At 51.7% G+C, this 27989-nt stretch overlaps 1 protein-coding gene across 3 annotated transcripts in view; it reads right to left on the reverse strand.

The window, feature by feature from the left end:
* Positions 1–21389, reverse strand: part of LRCH1 (leucine rich repeats and calponin homology domain containing 1) — a 140465-nt gene extending 119076 nt beyond the window's left edge. For 2 of the 3 annotated variants that reach the window (XM_090258704.1, XM_090258703.1), the window contains exon 1: positions 20848–21212. In XM_090258704.1, the coding sequence (XP_090114830.1) occupies positions 20848–21142 (295 nt within the window). In that variant the 5' untranslated portion in view covers positions 21143–21212. Of the gene's footprint in view, positions 1–20847 lie in introns of all 3 variants that reach the window. The other variant, XM_090258702.1, reaches the window with a different exon arrangement.
* Between the last annotated feature and the right edge of the window lie 6600 nt (positions 21390–27989).

Consider the following 27989-nt stretch of genomic DNA (forward strand, 5'->3'; position numbering starts at 1 on the left):
TCTGAGAGTTGCTGACTGCTTTCAGGATCTCAGATTTGTAGGTGTTTTCTACTATAATCTATCCCAGATTTACTAGGTAAATAAAAAACATTTTAGGATTTCAGATGGTAGTAAAACAGGATGGTTCTGGTTTTCACCCTTTTGTGCAGAGCGTGTTGGAAGTATACTTTACTCCAAGATAAGTCAGTCAGAAAAGATAAAATAATCCAGCGTTTATGATTCATTTGGAGAACTATGACTGGATTTACCCCTAAAAGAGAAACACAGCCTCAAGTTTGCCCAGTCCTTTGATTTTCTCGTGTTAAATTACACTGAAATAAAATGAGATGTTAATAATCACAGCCCTGCCACCCCTTAGCTGCTCTGTGGTACTAAAAATGAAATGGAAACTCTCAGACTAATTTCAACCATTGAGAGGAGAAGGCAGAGAGATACTAATTGCAGACACTGTGTATAATAACGTCATAATACGTTTTTCCCTGTTTATCATAGCTCTCTAACCTATGCTAAGATTATAAGTTCAAGTTTATATTGTCATAGATGCTAACCATCAGGTAGATTTGTTTCAACTTTTCACCAACGAATCAGTGACGTTTGATGAAATTCATCCCCAACAGAAAACAACAATAACAATAGGCTACTGTGAAATGAGTCGCTAACTCCTAATCAAAGCTGCCAAAGGAAGTGTTTACTAAGAGGCCCACTCGTTAATTAGGGCCCGTCTAACGCGGCTGGGGTCCAACGCTTCCCATCAGGCACCCAGAGTACAATGCCACACACTACTTCAGTTTCTTCTGAGCCTTCTACAATGTCCTTCCCGGACTGCAGGGTTATCACAAGTGTCCCGAAAGGCTGTCTGATCTGCCTGAACTCATCAGCTCTCAAGCCTCAACACTTTCTCCATGTCGTCAGGATTACCATCTGCACATTCTGTTTGCGACGCATCCCTCCGGACCTTCGCAGAAAGTGCAGGACACGTGTGAGCATTTCTTGCAATGGGTTTGCCACTCCACTGACAAAGAAACTGAGGCACATAAATAAGAGTCTAGAATCAGACCCAACGGTGACTCGCCGCGTCCCCTGCAGAAACGTCCCCTGCACCAAGCAGCGTCCTCAGGGGGCCTTGGTTTGGAACACTCACAACTCGGGGAACTTGGATCCGCAATGAAAGGGCTAGACTTAGACATGTAAGCCTCTTCTCGGATCTGTCATGAGCTGCTTGATCCTCAGCAAGTCACACAGCAACTCAGGCGTCTGAGCTCGAAGCCACTACTGAGGTCATTTCACAGCCGGCTCCTCATTTTCCTGATCACAGGGAGACCCAGAGCGGGGCCCCCTGCTGACGCCGAAGTAGCAGCAAAACTCTGAGTGAAAGGAACCTCCTCTCTACAAAAGGTGGAGCGATCCTTTCTGCCTGGGGACACGCAAGCCTGGGAAACGCTGCTCAAGCCAACAGAACATGGCAAAACCCTCTCCGGACGCCTGACACTTGCTCTTACAATCCTTAACCCAGGGAGGGGGATCCCAGGAAAACGCTGGCTGAACAAAGTTCAACACGAAGTTTGTGGCCCTTGCTGGGGCCACGCGCAGCTTCGGACCCCACACGTGGCCCTTCCTGGGCGGGAATTACAAGGCTGACTCTGCAAGCTGGGCCGGCTCTCTCTGGGGTCCCGCCGCCCGGGTCTCTTTATTTTTCCAACCATATATTTTGTATCTCCTACAACCCAAGTTATTTCTAGATGCTAGACCATCATGAAACATTTCATCCTGGTGCGAGGGCCTGGGAAAAGAATGTGTGACGTTCTTAACGTTTAAAAACTCAAAATGAAAAGTAAAAATCCATTGGAAAGTGCAGCATGTTTTTCCCAGGACAGACCCGGAGGAGACCCCCGCGAGGCACAGCCCAATGTGCGTGTGTGGTTTAGATTTAAAAGGAAAAGGGGGGGGAAAAAATAAAACGTTTCCAAAGACTCAAACCCCAGTCTTTGTGGTCTGTCCCTCCAGCTGGAAAGGGTTTCTGGGTACTGCAATTATATTTATCATCCTGAATTCCTCAGGGGAAGAAACGACAGTGTTTAGTCTGCTCCCTGGTAAGTCCAGCGACAACCCAAGAGACGGAGATAGAACCTACAGGATGAAAACCGAGGGACTAATCCGCATGTCACTGAAGCACAGTCAGGAACAGCGATTTCAGATTCCATTCGTTCCTACAAAACTGCTGCCGGTGAGAGAAATGCTGACTGCGCTCCGCACGGGGCAGAAACGCAAGCGTCTGCTGCTAGGAAAACACCCAACTGTAGCAAGCAGACTCCAAATGTTTTGAAATCTATTTCAGAAATCCTACCAACTTGTTCCCACTCATTTCCTTCCTAATCATAAAAGAAAAGAAAAAAACCATCTGTTCCCTTTAAAAGCTAAAAATGTTTCCAGTTACCTATGAAGAAAAGCAGTTCTCTCAAACGATTATTTCTCAGTCATAGGACCCCCTTCATTTCCCCCCACTTTTCAACAGAGGAGCAAACAGGGACCTCTCTGCCTTTCCACGGCTTTGCTGTGTGGAAGCCGCCTGAGGGAGGAGCTGGGACTGCAGACCCAAACCTCCTTCTCCACCAGTTCCCGCGCGACATACAAACTCCACCCGTGTTTCACACACGGCTTCGTCTCCGAAAGATCTGCTCCTTTTCGTAACAAGTGGGGCTTTGTAAAACAATATTGAATAGATACCATGTGGCTGTGAACTATAAAATTGTCACCAGGCTGCAATGGCCTTGTTAAAATTAAGGGAAAAAAAAAACGGTTCCATTCAGAGCACTTAAGAACAAACCACAGGGACAGAAATCGTAAAGGACAAAAGCATACCAGGGCCCAGTTAAAAGGCTTTGCCAGAGAAGTGCAGGGTGCAGGGACCCTCCCAGGCCCCCTCGGGGCTGCAGCCCCACAAGCAGTGCCCCCCAGACTCTGCGGGCTACATGTGGTCACGTGCCACCGGGAACAACGGTCCCTGCCGGCGCCCTGGACAGGACTGAGCAACTTGAATGTGCCTGCACATCTCGGGCGCCTTGCTAGAATCCAGACTCTGGTTAGGGGGTCCGGGGGGCGGGAGCCTGGGAGTCTGCATTTCACCCGTGCTCCCAGGCGATGCCAAAGCTGCTGGTCCATGGACCATCGAAACGGGGGACCTTCCGTGAGAGGGGGCTCAGCACAGAAGCTACAAGAAGGAGTGAGGCTCTGCAGGTTCCCTTAAGCAGACAGACCACAGCAGTCCAGCCAACACTGATACAGTGTTCATGGGATTCGAAGAAGCCAAATGGACAGGCAGCCCGTGTTTCAGAGGGACGGGCAGTTCTCTGACGGCTCATCGTGGACGGCAGAGCTAGAGCAGTGTTCTGGGGGTTCCTGGAGGTGGCCACCCCATCTGCAAACCCCGCCCAGCACCGTTGCTACAGCTGAGCACGTGACCGCACTCCAGCTCAACGGAGTCAAGCGGACCAGGGTCGCCAGAGAACAGTCCTAGGGCATGTTCTGTTTTTATTTCAAGATCTACATACGAATTCTTGAAAAGGCAGTCCTTGCCCTGCACGCAGTCAATTCCCCACCCACACCCCAAGGAAAACGTCCCAACATCCTTCGTAAGAGCAGGCGCTTTCATCAGCATGAGGTTCTCTCTGCAACGCTGGGAGGCTGCAGTGGGGCCCTACCTGTTAAAGTCAGTAAGATAAGGAAGGGAAGGCCAGCCTCTCCCCCGCAGAGAGCTCCCCCCGAGTCTGCTTCCCTGTCCTCTCTGGAAGGGGTCCAAGCATTCGTGTTTCCAGCTCCTGGGACATTTGCATCAACAGCCCTGACGTTCCCAAATCCAACCTAGAGACTGCCGGGTGGGCACCAGCGTGCATAGACCAGCCACCAGGACATTCGCGTCCTCCCGGGAGCCCCAAGGACCAGCGTGTTCGTTCTGGGGGGTAGAAGAAAAACAGAAAACCGGGGATCTGCTATCAAAGGATGACACAGTACTTCTGGCTGAAGTTCGGGTTCTTCCCATCCAGAAAGACACTCAGAAGGCACCTGATTGCTCATCAGAGGAGACAGACTCTTACTGTGTGTGCACGACCGGGCTCCAGCCCTTGTATTCTTCTCCGAATTGCAATGAGATCCTCCAGGAGCGGCTCGTCAGTCGCCAGCAATGTTTACACAGGGTGGCACCCACGCCTGGGAACTGTCAGGGAAGCAAGCCATTGTCTCCACGGGAAGCTTCTAAGGCTGGGCAGAGTGCTGCTCCGTCGCATACCAGGCAGGCAGCACAGAGCACGTGTCCTCTCAGCCCTTCCAAATCAAACACAGACGGCGGGATGCAAGCTGATTTCGAAAGCCAGGAGATTTGAAACAAGGCTTCCCTTCCACACCCAACGCACCTCGCCGCCGGGAAATTCCACGGGGACGCTGCCTGTGCACATGGTTGCGGGCTGGAAGGGAAACCGACACCAGAGTGGCGTTTCGGCCTAAGGCGGTGGTGACTCCATCTCTGGAAACTAAAAGCGAAGCTGAGCGTGGGTCCCTCTCCTGCGTGTCCCAGCCCAGGAGCAGAGCTGAGGACACTCACAGCCTGCAGGGGAGCGGGCAGAGCTCGGAAATGTCACCTGGAATCAGCCCAAGACACGATCTCCTCCTTCTCCCCTTTTTCCCTCCTTCCTTCCTTTGCGGCTGTTTCTTCTCTTGGTTCATGCCTTCATAGTAGCCGGGAAACAGCTCGTCAGTGGGAGAAAAGATGCTGCCCGCCGCACTCTGCCATAAGGAACTCAGGAGCGCCTCTCATCCTACAGTAAAGCGTGCTGCTGTGCCATCGCTTCATTCATCCATTTCGGTCACTTAATTCTTTCAACATGGCTGAGCCTCCTGGAAGGCGGAATTTTAAGATGGCCCCCGAAATACCGGCCCCCTGGCCTCTGCACCCTGTGTAATCCTCTCCCCGAGTGTGGACAGGACCCATGAATTCGAAGGGAGGCCACTCCCACGATTACACCATCTCATATGGCAAAGGGAGTTGGCCAAAGCAGATAAGCTCTCCGGTAAGTCGACTCTGAGTTCCTCAGCCAGGACGAGATCCTCAGAGGGCCTGACCTACTCAGGGGAAGCTTTCAAAAGAGGAACTGGGACCCTCCTTTAGAGGAAAAATAACGAGTCGCCATGAGTTCTAGGAGTCCTCCAACTGAATTCTGCCAAGAATCTCAAGAACTCGGAAGGGGACATCCAGCCCCTGATGACAGCAGTCCCGGACACCCCCTTGATTTCAGTCCTGTGAGACCCAGAGCAGGGGACCCAGCGAAGGCGAGCGCCCCTCCTCCTGACCCAGGAAAACGGTGAGATAAGAAATGGAGGTTGTTTTAAGCCGTAACACTTTTGATGTGAATTTCTTCTCAGCAGTAGAAAACCGGGACCCACTCAATGGGGGCCTATACTGTGCTGGGATGCTGGGGACACAGAGCAATAGGGAAGTGTGACAAAACGAGGTGCGGACGACAAAGGCTAGGTACAGACTTCTCTGGGACCAGAGGAGGGACCTCCCGTTTGGGCTGGGAGAAGCCGGGCGCTCCTGCTGGCCTTTCCGAGGGCGCCAAAGTTGTCCGCGTTTAACGCCCAGAGCCCTCACCGACCGCAGCATTGCGACCACGCTGTGGGGGCTGTCTGAGGTCTCGGAATACACGCTGATCGTCGGGAGAAATATCGCCACGACTTCTGCTAGGTCCGGCAGCAGCAGACAGCTCCAACCAGGACTCCCGGTTATCAGAAGGGAGGGCATTTAAATCGATTCCCTTGAGGATTCTAACAAGATTTTACATTGACACCCAGAACCCTAGAGGAAAAAAAAAATAAGAGAAGGACGTTCTCGCTGAGGGCGGGCATTCAGGGAGCGCCGTTACCAAACGTGCCACCACGCGTGAGCAGCTCAGCCACAGGGTCCTTCTGAGGCTTGTTTCTCTGGCTCCGGCAGAAGCGGCAGGAACACGAGGCCCACGGCGAATGCATCCTCCGTGTGCATGGCTCTCCCCAGGTCCACAGCGCCCCTCCGGCTGCCCTCTCTGGGCTGTAAGCAGCGTGGGCTTAAGGAATGCCGACCAGCCCCACGCTGGTCCAGGCAGAACAGAGGAGGGGAATCCACAGCCAACACACAATGTTAGCTGCTTTCGGGCGATGGGCTGCTCTGCACGGCCCCTGCCCGGCCTTCCCGCAGTCCCTGCTGTCGTTCACGGTCATCGCCTCCAACCTTTCCAACAGAAGGTCCTAGTTCACCAGACGCAGGAGCGCAAGGGCTCATCAGTTGGCTTCGCTATCTTATTTCTGAGATTCCTGCAGGCATCTCAGAAAACACTTACGTAGAAAGAAAACAGGATGACCCTAAATATCAGTTGGGCAATGGTTTCCGTATCATTCAGTTCAACTTAAACAGATCCTACCCTTTAATGCAATGAAGGAATCCCTAAGCACACACTGATCTCCAAGTGTTTTTATGGCTCAAGGAGCTCTGCTGACAACCAACCAAGAAGCAGAAATAGAGGAGCCCAATGCAGGGCTTTAAAAATCCCCGCCTGAGGGTTTTTACAAGTAGGAAGGAGGCCACTCCGCCCTCTCCCTCCCACACACACAGGCACTCAGCTTTGATTTCCCAGGCGCCTGCTACAGAGCAAAGTGCCCTTCAACCTGAAGGAGAATCGTGGGTGGCAGAGCACAGGAGTGGGGAGCCCGCCCAAGCCCAGTCCCAGGACTCTAACCCAGGCCACACGGTGAGAGCTCTTTATGTAGATAGTTCTACATACATCCTGTGGTTCCACAAAGCTAACCCCACAACAGGCAGTGTTCGCTGAGGTTTGGGGTGCAGATCTGAGCTGAAAACCCCACGCCTGTGAAGTCACTAACCTGCGGCAGAGACGACGACCCTCCGTGCTAGTGACAGGTGGGAAGCAGCAGCAGGGGGCCAGCCCCCCAGCAGCTCTCTGCCCACGGAGCCGTCCCCACGGCAGGCAGGGCAGGGACGGCAGGAGCGCACGCGCCCAGGGGAGGACGCCTAATGCAAGAAGGCGCTTCGGGGCCAGCACGCGTCTTTTTCTGGTCTGATTTTTTTCAGTTCTCTCATATCCTTGGCCAAGAGAACCTGTTATTGTAACGTTTAAGAACCTATTTGTAAATATTTAATGTAAATCGCATCCAAAGGCTAAGACGAAGCAGAATCTTTATTATTCCTGCCGCCAAAAAGAATGTGGCTGGCTGAATTTATCCAAACAGACAAGAAAAAGATGAAGAGAAACCAATAAATATCCCATACACCAGAATGAAAAAAAAAAAACAGTAGACAATTCCAAGCAACCGAAAGTAAACAAGTGAGTGTGTTTCATAATCAGTTTTAAGTAACAGGGGTTGACTTTTTAAATATCTTCTCAGGCATTAAGGTTTGTTTAAGGTGCTTTTTAAAACTTTAGAACAGGTACACAATGGTTTCTATGTCTGAGGGGAGGAAATAATTGATATGGAAATGCCTTAGGAAGCAGGAGGAGGAACTCACGAATAATTAGTTTTTAAGTCTTCCAAAGGATGATAAGGGAAAAGGTGTCCTGTAAATCCATTGCACAACATAGCCTGAAAATGCCACTTAGTGCCTGATGGTGCAATCCAAAAACAGTCCCACCTGGCTCTCTCCCTGCCTGTCCCCGGCCACCACGTGCCATTCTGCGACACCAGTCTCTCCTGCACCAGACTAGCGGGCAGCTCCGGGAAGGCAGGCTCTGTTCACCTCTGCACAAGAAGCATCCAGCCTAGAGCCTCTGCGGCTCACCCACACATCCATCCTTCCAGTCATCTATTGAATTCAAATGTGTACGAAGCTCCTACCAGGGGCCAGACGCTGTCCTGGGAATCAGGAAGAGTAGTTACAGGAGAAAAAGTGAAACAAGGCTTCTCTCAGCATTGGTGATGGAGCGGGCCGGGGGTGAGGAGACCAAGTGAGAGCTAACAACGATTGAGATTGAGCGCCGCTCCGACGCCACGCACTCTGCACCGCTCCCCAAAGCCATCTGAAATAGCACGATGGCCACTTCTACTCACAGGCGAAGAAACTGGAACACAGAGAGGTCACGGGGCTTGCCCGAGGTCACCACGCCAGGCAGCTAAGGAGCAGGAACCCCAGCCTTGGCAAGGAGGTCCCAAGCTGCGAGGCAGGCAGCTTCACTCAACACACACAGGGAGGTAAGGGGGGGGAAGGGCCACGTTCATCAGCAAGTCACGTGTACTGGATGATAAGTGATGGACGAATGAATGAAAACAGAACACAGCTCTTCTGCGTTCATGAAGGGGGAGGTGCGAATGCAGACCTTGAAAAAGCCTTTAGTTTGCGGGTGTTTCACTGCCTTCTTCTCCCTCGATCCCCCGCATCACCCACCCGTGGGAAGGTTTTATCGAGATTTTTTCCTTCAATCAATATAATGATAATAATGGTTATACATATTGTTGCCAAACTATATTCCGTCCTTTCAGAATCATCCCTCTAAGGTATTCATATTGCTAAGCAAAGTTTCCCCTTTATTTCACCAAGGGAAGGGGCGGGCCGGGCCGGGCCGGGCCGGAGAGAGCCGCAGAGGAGGCTGGGCCAGGAGCAGGCCCTGCATGTGGTCCCAGGGCTACTGGCTACAAGCAGGGACCCAGCCCACGGGCCCAACGCTCTTCGGTCCCAGGCGGTTCTTCCTAAGGACGGTGTTCTCGGTGGGAAAGGCGAGCACCATCAGCAGACAGCTGGTGTCCCCACTGGCTCCCTCCCCGTCCGCGTGGGGAGAGCAGGCATCTGTGAGCTGCAGCCTCTGCCCTCAGCTGAACGGAAGGTACAGAACGCTGACCTTGGATGTGGAGCGAAGGAGGAGAGCAAGTCTGCAAAATCCCCCACACCCAGGAGCGCTCAACACATGCCCTCAGGCCTTGGGCTTCGTCAGCGCTCATCGTCCCAGTGATCCCTAGACAGCTTGGCTTCGTCTCCATTTTTTCCATCAATAAAATAAACGCCCCTCGTGGAGAGAATTAGAGTAGTTTGTTCATCTGACGGCATAGACAGCGAACAGGCTATTTCAAAAGAGAAGAAAATGAAGACCAAAGAGTCTGTCCACGACCATGGAGCTATCGGCCTTCTAACAGCAGCCGCTGGTTGTGCCACGTTCGGTGTCTTAAAACAGCCTGTCAATCAGGGATACGGAGAACGCAGAGAGCGAAAGAGGTGGTGGCAGTGTTCCGCTTTTCCAGTTGAATAATGGGTATGCAGGTGCATCTTCAGTCTACTTTATCAAGGTATAATGTATACAAAACAAAATGTACCCACTTTTTTTTTTTAGATAACTTTTCAAAAGATTTCACTTATTTATTTTTAGAGAGAGGGGAAGGGAGAGAAACATCATGTGGGGTTGCCTCTCACTTGCGCCCCCAACTGGGAACTTGGCCTGCAACCCGGGCACGTGCCCTGACTGGGAATCAAACCAGTGATCCTTGGGTTCGCAGGCCGGGGCTCAATCCACTGAGCCACAGCAGCCAGGGCAAAATGTACCCAGTTAAGCGCAGGGTTGGACAGGTTCTGACAAGTGCGTACACCTGTGCACTCAGGCGCTACCTGTGCCCTCCCAGGTAATCACCGCCCCAGCCCCAGGCGCACTGTTTACCTCCTGGCTACACTGTGCATTCACTCCTCTCTGTGGGCGCGTTAGTTCGTGATTTAAAAACGAATGCTGTTGTTTTCCCCCTGAAATTAAGGACAGGCGCCAAGGACTTTCCCATGAGGGTTTCTGGGTATGAAAGTAAAAAAGAGAAGCCAGCCAAGCATTGTCACTGCTGCGCGGGACAGCCGGGCACACAGAGGTGACCAGGAGAAGCTGTCCGATTCTGCGCCCGCTCCGACACTGCCTGGCTGCGGGGTACACGTCACCTAAAAGATGGTGTCTGTGGTCCCACAGGAGTGCGGTGACCAAATAATTTGTCACCCAAATCAGCATGTGTGGAAAGGAAGTGCTATTATTCATTGGGCCAGAGCAAGAGGTATAAGTCAGACTGTCCCCAGCAAACCCGGATTTTAGATGGCACTACTTAGCACCTATAAGGTACCTCCTGGGATGTCCACAGCAACCGTAGGTTCTCCTGAAAAATCCCAGAGCGTTGCATAGAATTACGAAAAGCAGTTATGTCCATCCGAAAGCGGACGACTCTCCTTCAGAGGTGATGGGGCTTGTCTGAGCCACGTGGTAGAAAGAGATGGCCAGCCCGGCGGCCTGCCAGTGTGTGCGCTCTGAGACCCTGGGACGCACCCTGATTAGGAACGCCCTTAGCTGGGCTCCCTGGTCGTCCTCCCTCACTCACTAGGAGGCAGATATTAAGGGCTCTATCAGGGCACGTCACCCCGGAACTCCCACGGTGCAAATTTCCCTTTGAGATACCAAGTCTTCTAAACATACTAATTCCAAGGACTTCGCCGGTTAGGGCGGGGAGCAACAGCAAGCCTGCAGCTGCCAAAGGAATCTCACGAAACAGATCAGCCTTAGGAACATCAAGGTTACATAGCACGTCACCCTTTAAAGTAACACACGGATACAAGAAAGGATTAATCGCAAAGATCTTGAACAAACCAGAGCTAGGCATTTATTACCAGGCTATAAGGTGTTTATGACCAGACTATAACCACTAAAATGACGGGCACAACTAAAATTAACTTTGATTTAATCAGGCTTTCTATACAGACCAGGAAAAAAAAACACATAATTGCTTCAACTTGCGTGGAGAGATTATCAACCACACCTCCAAGGGAAGTGCACAGAGAGAGAGCCCTTGGCCTTCAATTGCTTCAACTTGCGTGGAGAGATTATCAACCACACCTCTAAGGGAAGTGCACAGAGAGCCCTTGGCCTTCAATTGCAGGATCAGATGCATCTGAATTACATCAATTTGCATAAACACGAAAAACGTGGGCTATTTAGTCATCAACCACGCTGCCATTTTAGTCAAAATGCGCCACTGTGCTATTTCATTTATAAAACTGTAAACGCCACTAGTCAATGCATTCAAAGATCTTTGTTACATAATAGAGCATTTTTATATATCAAATCAATGATAACTACCTAATAAAACAGCTTTTAGAATATACTATATTACAAAGGCAATATTCTACAAAGTAAACTTGGTCACTCACCCAAAGGCTATTCATTCATCTCTCGATGGAAGGAATTAAAGTCTAATAAACTGTAAATAGGTTGTTTATGTAGGTGACACATTATAAAGTCTAACACAATTTTACATCAAAAATAAAAACCCAAACGTGTATTTTCGTTTTTAAATCCCAGACACCTTGGAGAATTTTTAAAACGATTCATTGTCACTTGCTTTCCAACACGGTTCTTGAAAATGGAGCTCATAACTGACCATGACGAACAGCGGAGGACCAGGCGCAAACTCTCCAGCACACCCCTGGGCCCCGCATCCGCTTTCAGATGAGCGGAGGAAATGACCTGAGTCCGGGAACTCAAAGATCGCTCCTCAATCTCTGAGTCACCCCAAGGATTGCTGTCAAGACGCTCCAGGCTTGAACCTCCGGGCAACACATCTGCTTGTCCAATCCTGCAGCTCCGACTATTGCGATGCCCTGAACGTGGCTGGGTCTCGGGCATGTCCACGAGGGCTCTGATTCCAACGTGGGCTCTGTCCTTCCTGGATCCACCAACGTACTGATTGCCTACCTGACACGTTTCCTTCTTGGCAATGCAACAAGGACACACCTACCTGCCAGGTAGCAGTGAGGACTGAATGGGCAAAGATCCAGAAGGACCGTGGACCTGCACGGTCTCTTATCGGCACCTTCAGGCTGATATGGAATCTATCACAAAGCTTGTCATGAGCTGAGGTCTGACTGAAGTTCAGAATAAAAGCAGGATGCCAGCAAAACGGCCACAAGAGATGTTTAAATCTATATACCTGTTCTTAAATCCTGGCCTCCTTGCAGATATTTTCCCACTTATAGAAAAATTATGAGCTGTACGCCTTCTGAGCGGTTGCCAAGAACATAAAAAGATTCACAGGATGGCTCTTTGCCAAGAACATAAAAGGGTGATCAATTTATTTATTTTCACATGGAAAAGCTTCTACATCAATGGTGGGATGCTTGCAGAGGGCAAAGAGCTGCTGTGAGGCCGCGGCCGCTCCTCGCCCCCACTCGGATCTGCTGGCCGGGAACAAGCCCGGGGCCCCAGCAATCCCCCGCCCCCACCCCGAGTCCGCAGTGCGGCCCTAGAACACGGCTCCCCAGCTTCCCCACTGCCATCCCGACCTCCTCCTCGGCCATCGGGCTTCTCCTCCGAAGGCTTCTCTGTCCTGGTAGAATCTCCCCGGACCTCAGAACGCTGCTAGCTGGAACAATAAGAAAACCTCCTACACGACGATCCTCCGACAATTTTGTCAAAAGGGCGTAACTATCCCGTCCACAAGCTTTCTGGGTGTTAATATCATTTTATTCATGTCACCGACTTTGAGGAAGTTAACCAGTCATCTTGTGCCTTGTAAGCGGGAATCCCTTTGCTAAAGACGACGGGCCTAATAGGGGCGAAGGGGAAGGCCAGACCCTGACGGAAGCCCTGGACCCGTATATTCACTCACTGTACCCCTGTTAGGATTAGTACCCCCACTTGAGGACGAGGGAGGCGAAGGGCTAGCCTGTCCCGGGGGCACCAGGACGGAGACCCGCCGCAGCCCTGTGCTCAGCCACGGGGCTCACCATGCATTCACAGCGCGCCGTTATTTATTTTCCTGCAGAAAGCGACGGCACGGTGTCACGGGAATCAAGGAAGGCAAGTCACATCTACAGAGCACTTTGTATCTATTTATTTTTCTTATCCTCACCCCAGGGCCTGCTCAGTGATTGGAGAGAGAGAGGTGGAGAAACATCGATCGGCTGCCTCTCGAAGCGCCCCAACCGGGCACCGAACCAGCAACCCAGGTATGTGCCTTGACCAGGAAGCAAACCGGCGACCTTCTGGGGTAGGCAGAACGCTCCAGCCCACGGAGCCACCCGGCCAGGGCTGTACCGACCCTCTACTGATGACAGCCTTGCCTCTGCCTGGTGCCACCCGCGCCTCATGCGTCGTCACAACCCCCGGAGGAAGGGGGGTGTTTTGATTTTTAACAAATCACAAGCCTGAAGTTCAGAGAGATTCAGGAACTTGCTTCAAATTCTAAAATTAATCAATCGGGGAGGGAATATACAAAACATAAAACTGGAGTAAAGAAGAGTTGACGTTCCCGTCTGTCGCCCTCGGGGGGCGTCTCCTGAGCCAGCTCCTCCTCAGCCTGGAAGCGCCATCGAGTCCCAGAGCGGCCCCAGGCACCTCCACGCCACACTGCTGCTCCCCACGCCAGTGAGGTGGGATCCAGTCTTCTGGGCCCAGCGACCAAGGGGCCTGGAGGCGGGGTTGGGGGGCAGTAAGGACTCGCCACCCACACGAAGACCCGCCTCTGCCACCGTGAACTAGACGGTGAGCGGGAGAATGAAGGGGACGCTCTCTCACCTCTAACTGCAACGTTCTGAGAGAAAAGAAGGACCCCAGGGGGCTGCCTGCCACACAGCAGGAAGGGGGCTCTCCATGGGAGAGACGGTGAGGGAGTGGGGGGCCCAGAGGAGCCAGAGTCACCCGCTTTTAAGTATGAAGGTGGCCCCTCCATGCTCCACGGCACTTACGGCGCCCGGGCGGGGACCACGGCGTGCTGCGCTGGGTCCTGAGGCTGGGACGGTGAGCAGGACAGCCCTGGCCCCGGACCTGAGCCTGGGCAGCTCGCAGAGGTCCGAAGTCAGCGCACCCGGCTGGAGGGGTGGCTGTCCCTGCCGGCTGCGCCAGGGGTGAGCGCACGCTGGGCTCAATTGTGTCCCCGTGCGTTTCTGGTGAAACACTAAACCTCGACCTCAGAATACAGTTGTGAGCCCCTGGCTGCTGTGGCTCAGTGGATTGAGCGTCGGCCTGTGAGCCAAGCATCGCTGGTTCGATTCCCAGTCAGGGCGCAGGCCTGGGTTGCACGTCAGGTCCCCAGTTGGGGACGCGAGTGAGAGGCAACCACACAGTGATGTTTCTCTCCCTCTCTTTCTCCTTTCCCCTCTCTCTACAAATAAATAAACAAACAAACCCATAAATAAATAAATAATTTAAAAAAAAACAAAACAAAGAATACAGCTGTGCCTGGAAGCCAGGCCTTGAAAGTGATCAGGAAGGTCAGGTGAGCACCTACAGGCGCGACCTCAGAAGATCTCAGGACCCACGGAGATAGCCCAGGAAAGGCCACGTGGCCACACAGGGAGAAGGCGGCGGGCGACCAGCCAGAGAAGGGAAGGTGCCGCGGGGGAAACCTGCCCCGCCACCCCTTGGACCCTCAGCCTCCAGAAGCAGAAGCACACTGCTGAGGTTTAGCCACCCGTCTGCGGGGCTGTCGGCGGCAGCCCACGGCGACTCACAGGGCGGGCGACGCTGAGAAGCGGAAAAGGTGCCAAAGGAGAACGGATAAGGTCACCTCCGAGAACATGGCAGGCCGGCCCCGCGTGCACAGGCAGGGGCCGGCGTCAGGAGAGAGCCCTGATGATGGAGGGCCAGTGTAGAGGCCAAGAGGGGGTTGTGAGCAGGACAGAGAGAGGGTAACCCTCCGGTGCGCACCCAGCACTTTCCGTGGGAGCCATGAGGGCACATAAGAAAACAAGGGAAAAACCCTGCCCAGCCAGACCTCCAGGCCAGGGAAGGCGGGAAGAGGCTCAACCTGGGAAAAGTACCAGAAGAGGAAAGCAATCATTAACAAAAGCGCCACAAGGAAAGAACGCAAAGGTGCGTGAAGGCTGGCCTAAGTCAGTGCACGCAAGTCTGCAGGGAGGGGCCGGCAGGGAGCCTGCGCGTGGTCAGCAGACCCGGGACGCAGCAGCCGAGAGCGGGTGAGCAGAATCTTCCAGGGCGGGGATGTGACCTGGCAAGGGGAAGGCAAGACAGCAGAAGGCCGGGCAGGCAGGCCATGGAGGATGCTACCTCTGAACATGCCACCGCTGCTCGCAGAGCTCAGGCCAATCAAATCGGAGCTGAGCCGAGGGGACCGGGACAGAGGGACCGAAGCGGCTCCTGATGCGGCATGGTGTCAACATGCAAGATGCGGAGGAACGCTGGAGAGACCCACTGTGCGCAGCTGTCAAACACGAGGCCACAGGAGAAGCCAGGGGGTCAAAGAATAAAATAAAATAAAGAAAAAACTACGACGGGGCTTCTTTCTGACCATTTGGGGAGAACAGTGAAGCTGGAGGGCTCCTGGCCCTGTTTCATCTCCAGGGTCTCGGGTCCCCTCCAGCAAACACGCTGATGAAACACAGCAGAAAAAAAAGAACAGCAAACAGCAAGGAAGATTCCAGAATCGCACAGCCTGACCCCAGAGACTTGACAATGTCCCAGAAGAGGACCGGGTGTGATCCACTGAGACAGCTCAGGGTCAGCACCGTGTGAACAGAGAAGCACTCACTCCTCAACAAACAAAATAATAAAATACGTCTGTTCTGCCAATCAAACACGGCTCTTCTCCAATCTGGTTGTCTTTTTCCTGCCTCCATCCTCCTTTCTGGCCGTTGGACCCTGGCAGAAGGCTGACTCTGAAAGCATTTCCCTTCTGTTGCAGAGAGAGGCCACATTCTCAGTCCGTCGAACTCGGTTCATGTAAACAATTTCCCTTTATTTCTGAATTACTGAGTGGGAACACATGGCTTACAAATGTATGCCCTCTGACAGCATGCATGGAAGCCGTGCTACTGAACCCTGAGGTCAAGATGAAGAAGCCACAGGCATGCTCCAAGTCTGCATCCCCATCAGTCGGCCTCGTTTTCCTATAATTCTGACCTTTCTTTTTGAACTCTTTTCTTGCTTTTTTTTTTTTTTTTTTTTTTTGGTTAAACAAATTACATCACACACAAGAATAACGTAACTGACAATTCTGGAGCATAAAAACTTCCAGGCAACAAAAAACTAGTAGCGATGACTGAGGCCTTTCAACTTTTTATCAGTTATACATTATACAGGAAGGCATCAGAGATGGAAATCTAGTTGAGTTTTATGTCTGACATTCTTAAACTTTTTTCTGATAGAAGATAATTTTATCATCTGAAATACACCCTGCAACAAACACCCACTTACCTTGACTCTAACCGCGGACACAGTCACAGAGTTCCCAAGTGGTGACCTTGGTGGCATCACCAGATCCAAACCCAGGCCAGCGTCCCCTGATGTCGCTCTAAGGCAGAAGTCTGGTTTTCCAAAAAGCACAACCAGATCGGGACAGCGGCCTCACAAACAGGCGTTTGTGACATGCACACAAAAGCTCCAGTTAGGTGGCCTGACGAAGGAACCCATACGGCCTTCAGTAGAGTCGACAGAACCTCTGCCATATAAGCTGCCAAATCTCGGCAAAAGCAGACTCAATACAGTCACGACTTCGGGGAGTGCTGTACTTAAGAGAAAGGAAGTGCTGCCCAGTCTAGACATAATAAGCATTTATAGGCGTATCTAGAGCTACAGCTATGTAACTATATCCATGTTGACAGATATAGACAGAGATATAAAAAAGGGGGGAAACAGACAAATACACACAAAACAGGGAAACAACTTACGTTTAAATAAGCAACAACAAAGTTAAGTAACAGCATACAAAAAGTCTGTACACACCAGGACAGCAGGAGCAGGAAGAAATCAGTATCAACGTGGATTTCGAAAGGTATCTATCTACTCTTTAAATGCTTACACCGAAGACTGGCTAAACCACAGCAGGAGAAATTTCAGTTTGCAACAAAACACACACACGCACATTTAATCAACTAATTTGGATAAAGTTTAAAATAGTGGTGGGTGCCGAAAATCAAATAAGATGCTGCCTTGACTGACAAGCTATCCAGTAGAATCATTTCAACGGTGAAGGTCAAACCCTGGGCTGTCCTTTATAAACTGGCACAGACTGAACCTTTGCAGAGCTTCTGTGGCCTATAATCGTATGCTGTTCTTCTAGAAACGTGAGCAGTGTGCTCCTGCCTTTTCAATAAAGAGCAGTATGTCGGTGGAGTCTGTTCCCACCATCCACAGGCTCATGGAAAAACACATCTGAACGTTATTCCAAAACACCATATGTTGTCCAAACTGTTCTAAAGCTTTCACTTTTTGAAGTCTCTACACCTTAATGAGGAGGACATTGATCAACAAGAGAATAATAATAGCAATCGGAAGGGAAAGAATGTGACTAATCATTACGAATGCAGAAGAACTTTGAACACATGTACTGAAAACAGGCAGTCATATGGCAGTGAGTACCACAATAAATAGTTACAGCAGTAACTAATAACTTTAATTCAATAGCAGAAGAACAATTTGAAACTAGATATGGCTAGATATGACATTTTAAGTATGTGATTTCAGAAGTGTCGTTATTACATTTGTAATGAAAAATCTTTATGGCCAAGGTGATGAAAGAGAACATGTGTTTCAGAAGGAAAAGCTTTCTTCATCAACTGTTGTGTGAATTCCAGTAACTGAAGAGCCCTAATATCCCAGGGATTCAGTTGCTATAGAGTCCCAGGATGGAGGAAGTCAGCCTTCAGTAGAGAAGCCTGCCCACAAAGCTCGGAGAAGATTCTTTCAATGTCTACAGACACCAGAGAGAGCTAGCTCAGACTAGGGCACGAGTCCCAGGGCTGGCAGGTCCCAGGCCTCAGCCATCTCTAGATCCCCATTATATGGTGAGAGCGGGGTGAGAGGACACAGCCCAGGCCCCGGCGTAAATGCCCTCTTACAGATCTCAGACTGTCAAGTTCTCAGTCTACATTTCTGAATTATCTTTCCAGCCACGGAATGCTCGCGGGCACTTCTACCTGAAATCTCTCCATCCTGCAAAACCTGGCCCAGATCCCACCTGTGCTATACAAGTCCTTCCTAGCCAGCTTAACTGAAATGGCCTTTTCCTCTAACTTTTGCAAACAACATCTATCCTTGGTGTCTGGCGTCTCACCTTGGTCGTCTGTCTGCTGACTCCCAGGGCTTCCCAGAACTGTTTGCTTCTCCTTCGTTCCTGTCTGCTCTTACACTCGACATCTCTGACCCATCCTCTGGGCTCACACAGGCAGGACCTCGATGAATATTTTTCATGCTGCACTTCTATATTCCTGCCTGAGTAAGCTCTTCATTCCCCACACCGTCTTCCTGTTTCCAGCCACCTCCGAAAGACATTGGCAATGGTATATTCCACCCGCCCCTGGACCACAACTGTTCTGCCCATCAAGTCCTAGGGATTCCTCTTCATTTTCCAGACCCCCTTGCACTCAGCTAGAGACAGATACTTTCCTTTCTTGCTCATTCCTTTCAATCTGTTTTATTTCAATCATACAAACACCCTTTTGACTTCCTTCATCCCAAAATGAGCTTTAATAAATCAGCAATAGGAAAAAACATTTGCTTTCCTGAAGCACACACTGGCGCAACACTTTTCATTAGGCTCAATTTTATGCCTCTTGATGCTGATTACTAGTTATCATCTGTGCTGTTGTTACAAGCTACCTCGTCACCCTTAACAGAAAGCAGCGTGGATATGTCTAAAGCAAAGATGCTGTACCTATCCTATACCTCTTCCTCCTCATCCCGCAAAACAAATTTCTTCATTAACTCCCCAACCACCTCCAGCTAGAATGAAAACTCCCTAAGGATGGAGACAGGGAGTCTCTGTTGGCCACTGATATGTGCCTGGTGCCCAGAACAGTGCCTGGTACTTAGCGGTACTTGGTGGGTGTTTGGGGGATGAATGTTGGTTGAATGAATCCCCAGATTCTGCTCCTCTCCAGCTCTTCCCCGCTTAATAGGGACATGGCCAAGAACGTAAATACTGAAGTGAAATCATCAGGGGCCAGTCACTGGTTCACCCTCCAAGTGGGAGGATGCTCTTGACCATATTATTTGACGGCCCTTAACTGCGATGTCCCAGCTGTAAACAAGGACAGGAATGGGCATCTAGAGAGGACCGAGAGGACTCATGCAGATGGCCCAGTGCGCACGCACCTGCAACCTAATTGGATTCACCAACGTCACCCCTATGTACTCAATAAAAAAATTTTAAAAAACACACGTTTTTCTCAAAGTAATGCCCACGCGGCAGATACATCGAGTTCACTCAACTCTGGAAATCAAGGGCAGCATAACTGAAGCCGAGGACCCACTTGCAAGCCCCCCTCCTGGAGGTACAAACTCTCGTCATTACTTCCGTGCCAGCCCCATGTCTGCAGTCCCATCCAGCCCTTCCATAGCTCATGTACCCTCTGTGGCAAAAAGGAACTAGAACGTAACAGAGCTTTTTAAAGTTGGTATGCGGGCAATTCTTGGACTAACTGCCACTTGAGAAAATGTAACTGAAAGGTTCTATCCAAGAGACTCCCCAGCTGTTGACAGCTCCACTCTGGAAACGTCCTCCTTTTTTTTGCCTATTCCTGACTGTCCCTCAATCCAAATTACGAAGTTTAGTGACCCCGAAGAACCCTGTTTGCCTCCAGTCCTCAGAACTCTGTCTAAATATATTCCTTGGGATTCTCAATAAATGTTTATTGAATTAAAGGGAGAAAAAAAAAGGCACTGGAACTCTAGCTTCCAAAGCCAACCGCCTGCTTCTTTCGACCCACTCCTGACTTCCCCAGAAGAGGAAGCTGGGGATCGGGGGCCCAGCGTCCATCCAGAAGGCCAAGGGTCTGACACTGGCTCACGAGGTGGTGACCGCAAGAAGGTCCGGGCAGTGGTTCCAAAACGGGGCACTGGGGAACGCTGGGCGCTTGCCAAGATGGAACCCCTCCCCCAGGGAGCTGAACCGGATGGCAGGAAACCGAGTGAGTTCTGCAGGGATCCCAAGGCCCGACGCGCGTTCCACAGCCCTCCTTCCTGTTTATAGGTCCCGCTGCAGGCACTCCAACCACCAAAGAGAAAGCAGACGTCTCCGAAATATGTCAACACATGACATAACTTGAAAGAGCTGGCTGCTCATTGGCGCGAGTTCCGACTTGTCCGGCTCACGCAGGAAAACCGGCCCCCTTTAATTACTTTTCTTTTACTTGCCACGCCGTCCCTCCGGGGGCCCCCGCCGAGATCGGGTTACTGAGAACGAGGTCGCCTCCGCGGCAGGACCCAGACCGTGTGGGCGGCGAGCTGAAAGCGAGGAACCAGAGCCCGCCGCCCGCCCGCCCGGCGACGGCGGGTTGGGCTGCACGGCGATCGCTGCGGCTCTGTCCTCGCACAGGCGCAGGAAGAGGAAGCCTGGCACCTCCGAGCGGTCCGCGCTGAGCGGCCTGAGCGCTCGGCTCTCCGAGGGCCCCCGCGGCCCTCCGGTCGGCCAAGGGCGCGCCACCTTTGTCAAGGCTTCCCCACCGGCATGGGCGCCGCCTTGACGCAGAGGGCTTGCCTGGGCCGGAGGCGCAGACGCGGGGCCCGGGTGCCCTGCCCCTGTGCCCGGGGGCCCTGCCCTGCGCCGAGCCCAGGGAGCCCGCGCGACCGCCGCTGGGTGGGAAGCCCGGGACCCGCGCGCTCGCGGGCGCGGCGGGAGGACGCACCCCAGCTCTCCCCGGGCGGGCTGCACCGCCAGCCGCCGATCGAGGCGGGGCTCACGGTGCCGTCGGCGGGGCCCGCCTTTCCCGCGCCCACGCGGTCCCTTCCTCGGGAGGGCACAGACAGATGGCCCCCCCGGCGAGGCTGCATCTGGCCGCCGCGGCGGGGAAGGCGCGACAGACAGCCGCTCACACCCACTGCCTGGCCCTCGGCCCCCGCTCACCTGCCTGCACCGTGTCCGAGAGATCGTGCCCGGGGGCCGCGGTCCTGGGAAATTCCTTCAATTTCCTGGCGCTGAGGTTCAGCCCCCCGGAGTTGGCCGCTTCCTCCAGCGCGCGCTCCAGCCCCCGGTTCAAGGGCAAGTTGAAGCCGCCGCCGCCGCCTCCCCCAGCCCCGCCGTTGGCTCCGGTTCCTCCGTGGTGCTGGTGCTGGTGCTGGTGGGCGTGATGGTGTGGGGGCGCAGCGGACCCCGCGTGGGGAGACACGAAAGGCTGGGGTTCGCTTCCCGGCGTCGCCATCTTCTCCCGGGCCCCCACCCCGCCCCGCCGCCGCTGCGGGGGGGGCGTCACAGCTTTCCCCCGGGAGGGGGACGGCTCCTCGCGCCGCGACCCCGCAGGGCTCCGCCGAAAGCAGCCGGGAGACGGGCAGAAGGGCGTGGCGCGCGCGGAGCGAGGGGCTGGCGGCGAGGCGGCCGCGGCAGCGCGGTCCGGAGGTTTCCTGTCCCGGGGAAGCCGCGGACTGCGGCGGCGGCGCGCGCCCGTGTCTCCACCCTCCCCTGCGCCCTCCTCCGGGCCGCGCGCTCCTCCGCCCCCGCCCCCCCAGCTGTCAGCCGCGCTCGGGACTTCCTCCGCCGCGGGCCGGGCTGGCGCTCGCCGCTGCCCCGCGCTCGGCCCCGCAGCCGGGGGACTGGGAGCGGGCCGAGCGCCGGGAGGGGGGCGTTTTCGTTTAGACGCCGAACTCCTCTGGCTTTTTTTTTTTTTTTTTTTTTTTTGGTGCCCGGGGCGGGGCGGTAAGGGACAAAAGATTTTAGAGGGTCTCGCAAGCCGGTGACAAGGCAGTAGATGGGATCTGAAATACAGCGAGGTCACGGGGAGGTGGGAGGTTGTCCCAGTTCTGCGCATGATTCCGGCTCTGGGGCCCAGCGCTGCCCCAGACGCAGCTCCTGGCCCCGGGGCGCCCGCGGCGAGCGGGGCGCGGGTCCGTGTGGCCTGCGTTAACTCTCTCGTTCACTCAGGAGCCCCACGGGCCGAAAATGGTGTTCTCCCCAGTCGGCAGAGCAACTACATTGTCGCAGGTCCCCCGGGGCATTCCTACCCGAGTGCTCCCAGACCATAAACAAACAGGAAGGACAGGTTTTCTGAGTGACGGTAGCAAACTGCCACCCAAAAAGGAAGGACTTGCAAAAGGAGGGTAGTTTTTACGGGGGACAGACTCCATCGTCCTGGGAGGGAGGGAGAGAGGCTGCCTGGGGCTGACGGGGCCCCAGAACTGGGTGGGGCGAGGCGAGGGGACAGACAAGCTGGTAACTCAGTGGCAGGTGGAGCCTGTGCACAGGTACCTCGGGTCCTGGAGCAGCTCCTTTTCCCTGCCCCTGTGGCGCATGCCAGGTGACATGACTGCTTGCAAAGAAATTCGTGTCTGCTCCGCTCGAGGCTGGCGCGCCAGATGCGACCCAGCGCGACACAGGAAGGGTGGGCCAGCTGGAAGATGGATGAGTCCCCCTCTTTCCCCAGGTTTCAGCACCAACTCTGTAGGGCAGCGCTTGGCAACTGGCGCTTGGCCCCAAGAATCTTCAAAAGGTGCCCGACCTGACTATGTCGTCAGGTCACTGACCTCTTTCCCATTAGACTGTCAGATAAAAAATTGACAACAGCCAACACAACAGTACCCGTCTGGTGGGAATGAATCAAAAAGATACCTAATGTTTGATCAAAGGGGCAAAAAAATATGTTATTTTAGTAATTAGTTTATGTGACCCACGAGATGAAAAAAAGGTTGGAGATCGCTGCCTTCGGGCCTTTATTTTTGCCCTCTACCCAAAGCTGTCCCTGGAAGCTACTTGGCTAGTAGTGGACATGAAGGGGCAGGTTAAGGAGGAAAATATAATACACCCGCTGGAGTAGGGGAGCCGGTCTTTTAGGTGGTGATGTTGAAGCTCTGAGCAGAAGGCTGGGACTGGTGGTTTCATCAACCCCGCGCCAAGGCACGGCTGGGTCTTTGTCACGCGCGTGGCCTGCGCGCCTAGGTGCCCTTGGTCTGAAGGGCTTCTAGGCCAGCAGAACGTTCGGTCTCTGAGGGGGGCAAGCGCCACCTGCTGGTAGGCTCCCCACCCGCGCCCCCAAACCTCCTCTCGCACCCTCTGCTTTTTCCACTTGGCCTCCCAGTCTTTAAAAATCAAGGCTGGAAAAAGAATAATAATAATAAAGGAGAGCTTACTTACATCATTTATGAAAACTAGGCTACCTTCCCCTTTCCTCACTGGTCTTTCCCCAGAAGGGAAGTGAGGAACATAGAAAAAAATGTCATTTAAATCTTCAGCTAGAGCCAGATGGTAGTGTTGTGAGCTGTGTGCAGGGTATAGCTAGGACATCTGTCAGACTGCAGTTGTAGTTTGACTGTGGTCTGTGGTGATGCATCATATACAGTATAATCTTCAAAAAAAAAAAAAACCAATTCTTTTTTAGAAGAAATGATGGAAGATGAGAGTAGGATTTGCTTTTTAACGAATTATCAGTCCTTACGTTAGGTTGACCCAATCAATATATATAGCTTTACCTTCTACAGATTACCAACGGGTGAACTCGAGGACGGGACCTGTTCATCTGTGCAAGTCCCTCCCCATGTTCCGAAATCTAGAGGAGTACTTTGTCCGTAATAAGTACTCAATGAATATTAGTAAGTAATTAGTACAATAGACCAAATGTTCTAAGGTTGTCATTTGTTGGTATAGCTTTCAAACGATGACCCTGAATAAAGGAGTTTTGCCCTAAAATGTGGAGAGTACTTGACCCTTGAAACCGATCTCAGTTATTTCTAAATATTCAAGAAACTGGACAAGCCATTTTTTCTTGTTACTTTGCTTCTTCATTCCTTTTTTTCTTTTTACAGTAAAGTGGACAGCTCTGTTTTGTTTAATACTCCTTTTATGTCTTCTGAAAACAGTGCCTCTTCTTGTCCCACCCACCCCCCCTGCACCCCTACTCTATGACATACAGTCCGCTGGGAGCTGCTAAGTGACACTGGCTGTCTCCGCGTGTCCAGAAGTGAGCTGACAGAGCCCCCAGAGAACTCACATCTTTGGCTGCTTTGGGATATGTAGTATATTTAATACATTCTGATGCTTGCTTAAGTCAATTTTATTTCGTTTTCTGTCAATGCAACCAAGAATTCTAAATAATATAGTCAATGTACCCTATTTTGATCCTTAGTCCCTCTTGTTTTCCTATATAACCTCATTTTTGGATAGTCCAAAAAATAATCTTTTACAAACTATTCGGATGATGGCTGCAGATTTTTTTTTTTTTAATGCTTTGTCTTTATACCTTCCAATGGTTTCACAAAGTTGATGGAATTCAAATGACCAAGGAAATGGGGAAAATAGAAATAGTCTCAGCTTAAAATATTAACTATTAGGAGAAAAGTGATCAGTTTCATTAACAAATGAAAAAAATGTGAGAAATCATTTCTTTACAAAAAAAGTTTATGACCAGAAAAGTTACCAGATCATAGACCCTTCCACGTGTAAGACCCAGCTCTTTTATTCTCCCCTGAAAATGGAGCTGTGGACCAGCTTCCAAGAACCGCACTCATTAAGAGTGGCAGACAGCTTGGGACATAGTTATTCAGCCCACACCACCTTCTCAGGAAATCACGGAGGATTCTTTTTCGGTTGGAACTCAAAGCATTTGCTGAGAGGTGGCTGTAGCCAGCCGCGTGTCCTTCCCTGTCCTGTAGGCCCTCTGCAGCCATATCTGATTGCACAAGAGGGGCTGACGCAAGTCCAGTCACCCCCAGGCGGAGGTAAGAAGGCGGCAAGGAACTAGAAATAGTAAGTGTAAGCTTCTAACTGCAAGGATTTGGAGGTTGGGGGAAGGATAAAAGAGTTAAAGGGGACCAAAATAAAAAGGCAAATAAGGCAGAGGAGAACTCATAGAATGTTTAAGGCAGGAAAGATCTGAAAAGATTCAAAGAAGACAAAGGCTGGGAGGAAGATGGGAGGCCCGGAGAGCAGAGGCGGGAGCAGAGGTGGAGGGGATGATTGTAGGTATGAGGACCAGGAAAGGGGAGGAGCTGAGAAGGGTGGAATCCCGCAGAGACAAAGCCTTAGATGCCTCCCGTGAGCCTGGAGGGAAAAGGTCAGGAGAAGGTAGGAAGAACATTAACGTGCCGAAGCAGTGATTCAGACACCTTTAACATCGTATACTGAAGGGTCAAGAATCTAAACACATACCGTCTGCTAAGAGCAGACCTGGAGGTGGGAGGTGAGAAGGGAGATTTATGAGCAATATTTATGAATCAAAAAACCACAGAGCATGTGCTCCATTGTACTTAGTAATATTCGATCTTTAAAAAAAAAGATTTTATTTACTTATTTTTAGAGAAGGGGAAGGGAGGGAGAAAGAGAGGGAGAGAAACATCGATTGATTGCCTCCCGTATGCACCCTGACTGAGGACTGAATCCAAGGCCCGGGCACGTGCCCCGACCTGTGACCTTTCGGTTTGCAGGACAACACCCCACACACTGAGCCACACCGGTCAGGGGGGTATAGTCAGTCTTTGACTTTCAGCCCTCACTAGCATGTTAGCCCATCACTGAAATCTTGATTCTGCCTACAAGGGAACTTTTTCCTCTTGGGTATGTCTATTTGTTTAGACGCCTATGGATTGCAAAGTGCAACATCTCTAAAAACGTACAGATAGAAAAATAAACCGGCTCCTAATAAAAAACCAGTTCTTCCCTACTGTCTCTCTGCAGACAGGGCCACACCATAGAGTTTGCACCCAGCCTGTCATGTCCTCGGCCAGGGAGGCTTCAGGAATCTTGTTCCCCTTCCTCATTCTTCAGACTGGGAAACGGAGTACATGCATGAAGGCGAGTTTCCCAATGTCATTCCTCTGTCCAGTGCCGAAGGAGGACTAGAGCTCAGGTCTCCTCTTCCTATCCATTGTGTTCTCCTGGTCTCTCGTGAGAACAGACACCATGGACTATGCCACTAGCTGCCACGTTTGAACATCTGTTCCTGCCCCTCTGTCATTGTGGTTCATTTGCTTTCTGCCCGGATATGACTTTATCACAGGGAAACCCCCTAGGATGCTAGTCTACAGGGCTGAGGCTGGCTACAGGCCGTGGTGGGGACTGGTGCACAGGATCTGAGGCTGCTTGTCTCTAGAACAGGGCAGGCAGGGTGAGGGGTCATATAAGTACCCAAGGCCAGGCAAAACCCAAAGCCATGGTTAGTCAGGATCTCTTCTGTAGTGATTAGAAAGGCTGGGTTCGCTTGGCCTCCATACCAGTGGCTACAAAACATTCGAGGGATTGCAGGTCTTTTGAGATTCTTTGACAAAAGATATACTCTGTTCCCAGGGGGGAAAAAAATGAACATGAAATCACACACACACACTAATTTGTGTATCATTGCAAAGCTGTGAGAGACGCTCCAAGCCTCCAAGGGCTGGTCAGACATCGTCTACTCAACTCTGACTCTGAACGGACCTTCCCTGTTGAAAACAATCTCAAGAGAAGTCGTTTGTTTCACGAGACCATCTCAGGAAATAGTCTAACTTTTTACCTACAGCAAGTATTTCTTCTGCCGAACCCCCGACATTTTTCTTGGGTGCAGAGGGAGTTGAGTGGCGTTGGAACTGCCTTCCAGCCCGTCAGGGGAGCTGCGCTCATGCTGCTGGATTTCAGGTACGTACACCTGCTGGCTCAGATACGTGGCTTGCCCCAAGGCTGAACTCAGGCTTCCTATTCTCCCTGACAAATCTGCCCATCACAGGTTGAAAGGCGGGGGAGTCGAAGCTTCCTTTGCGGAACTGGGGAGCTCCCTGCTGGGCTTCCCAAGGGAGAGGGGGGAGTGGGAAGGACCCCTTCTCTGCGCCCTGAGCCAGCATCTCACTGTTCCTGCTGGTTACTCTCCACTGTCAGGAGGAGCCAGTGAGGGAAAACTTTCCTCCCTGTTCTTCCCCAAGAGGCTCCAAGGCAGGAGCAAGTCCCTCAGCACCTCCCGGAGAGGCCAGGAGTGTCCCCTCTCTGGCTGCGGTAGAGCGCCAAGGACAAGGAAAGGAACCCCCTTGACTGCAAAGGAGACTCCACTCACACGCTTTCCCCTCTGCTCGTCGGCCCGCTGGCTGATGGAGGGATGGTGGCCCTCCACCAGAACAAGTTCCTAAAGGCGGGGAACTATCTGGATGGACCACATATAGAGACTTCGGTGGGAGATGGAAAGGAAATCGAGCCATTTTCTCAAGGGCCTGACACTGTCAGAAGGTAAATGACCCACATCCTGGCCTCTGTATGAAAGGCTGTCTCTGGTGGTAGCGCAAAAAAAGACAAGGATCTGGAGAACCCTGCAAGCGATGCTCAGGCTTTCCTCTGTCCCATTGAAATGCTGTCTGGCTGTTTCCGCTGAAATGTAATTAAATGGGTCATCATGGTGATGGAAGCCAGGCGTGCAAAATGAATATCAGACAGACAGAGCTGTGACCTTGAAATTGCATGAGAAAATCCAAACAGATTTTTATCTTGAAAACTTCTCTCTCCTCACCCTCTTTTTTATTCCCGTTTTTATTTCAGGAAGAGGAGGGATGTTTACGAGGGAAAAACACGTGTAACAGAGAGCGATTTTGCCCAGCAGATTCCGTTTAGTCTAAGAAACAACACAACTATGAAAATACAGATTTAAGTTCTTAAATCCCTTGAAGACACCTTGCCTTAAATGAATCAACAAATGATTCATCAAAGAGCCCCGTGTTTTCAAGAGTCTGGAAGAATAAATATGTGAAGTTAAATTAGTTAAGGACTTCAAACATTCACATACACACACACACAAAAAAAAGACTTAAGCACATTCATAGCATTTATATTATTTTTTAAATATGTTTATTAATTTGAGAGAGAGAGAGAAACATCAATGTGAGAGAGAAACATCGATCGGTTGCCTCCCATACCGTCCCCAGCCGGGACTTGAACCCACAGCCTAGGCATGTGCCCTGACCAAGAGTCAAACCTACACATTTCTGGTGCAGAGGACAATGCTCCAACCAACTAAGCCACACTGGCTGGGGCACATTCATAGCATTTAATGAATGTAATCTAATAGTAATTTAATTATTGATTTAGTGTGTCCACTTGACTGGGCCACA

Source organism: Furipterus horrens, unplaced genomic scaffold (assembly GCF_987537825.1).
Source record: "Furipterus horrens unplaced genomic scaffold, mFurHor1.1.pri manual_scaffold_12, whole genome shotgun sequence".
Classification (NCBI taxonomy): Eukaryota; Metazoa; Chordata; class Mammalia; order Chiroptera; family Furipteridae; genus Furipterus; species Furipterus horrens.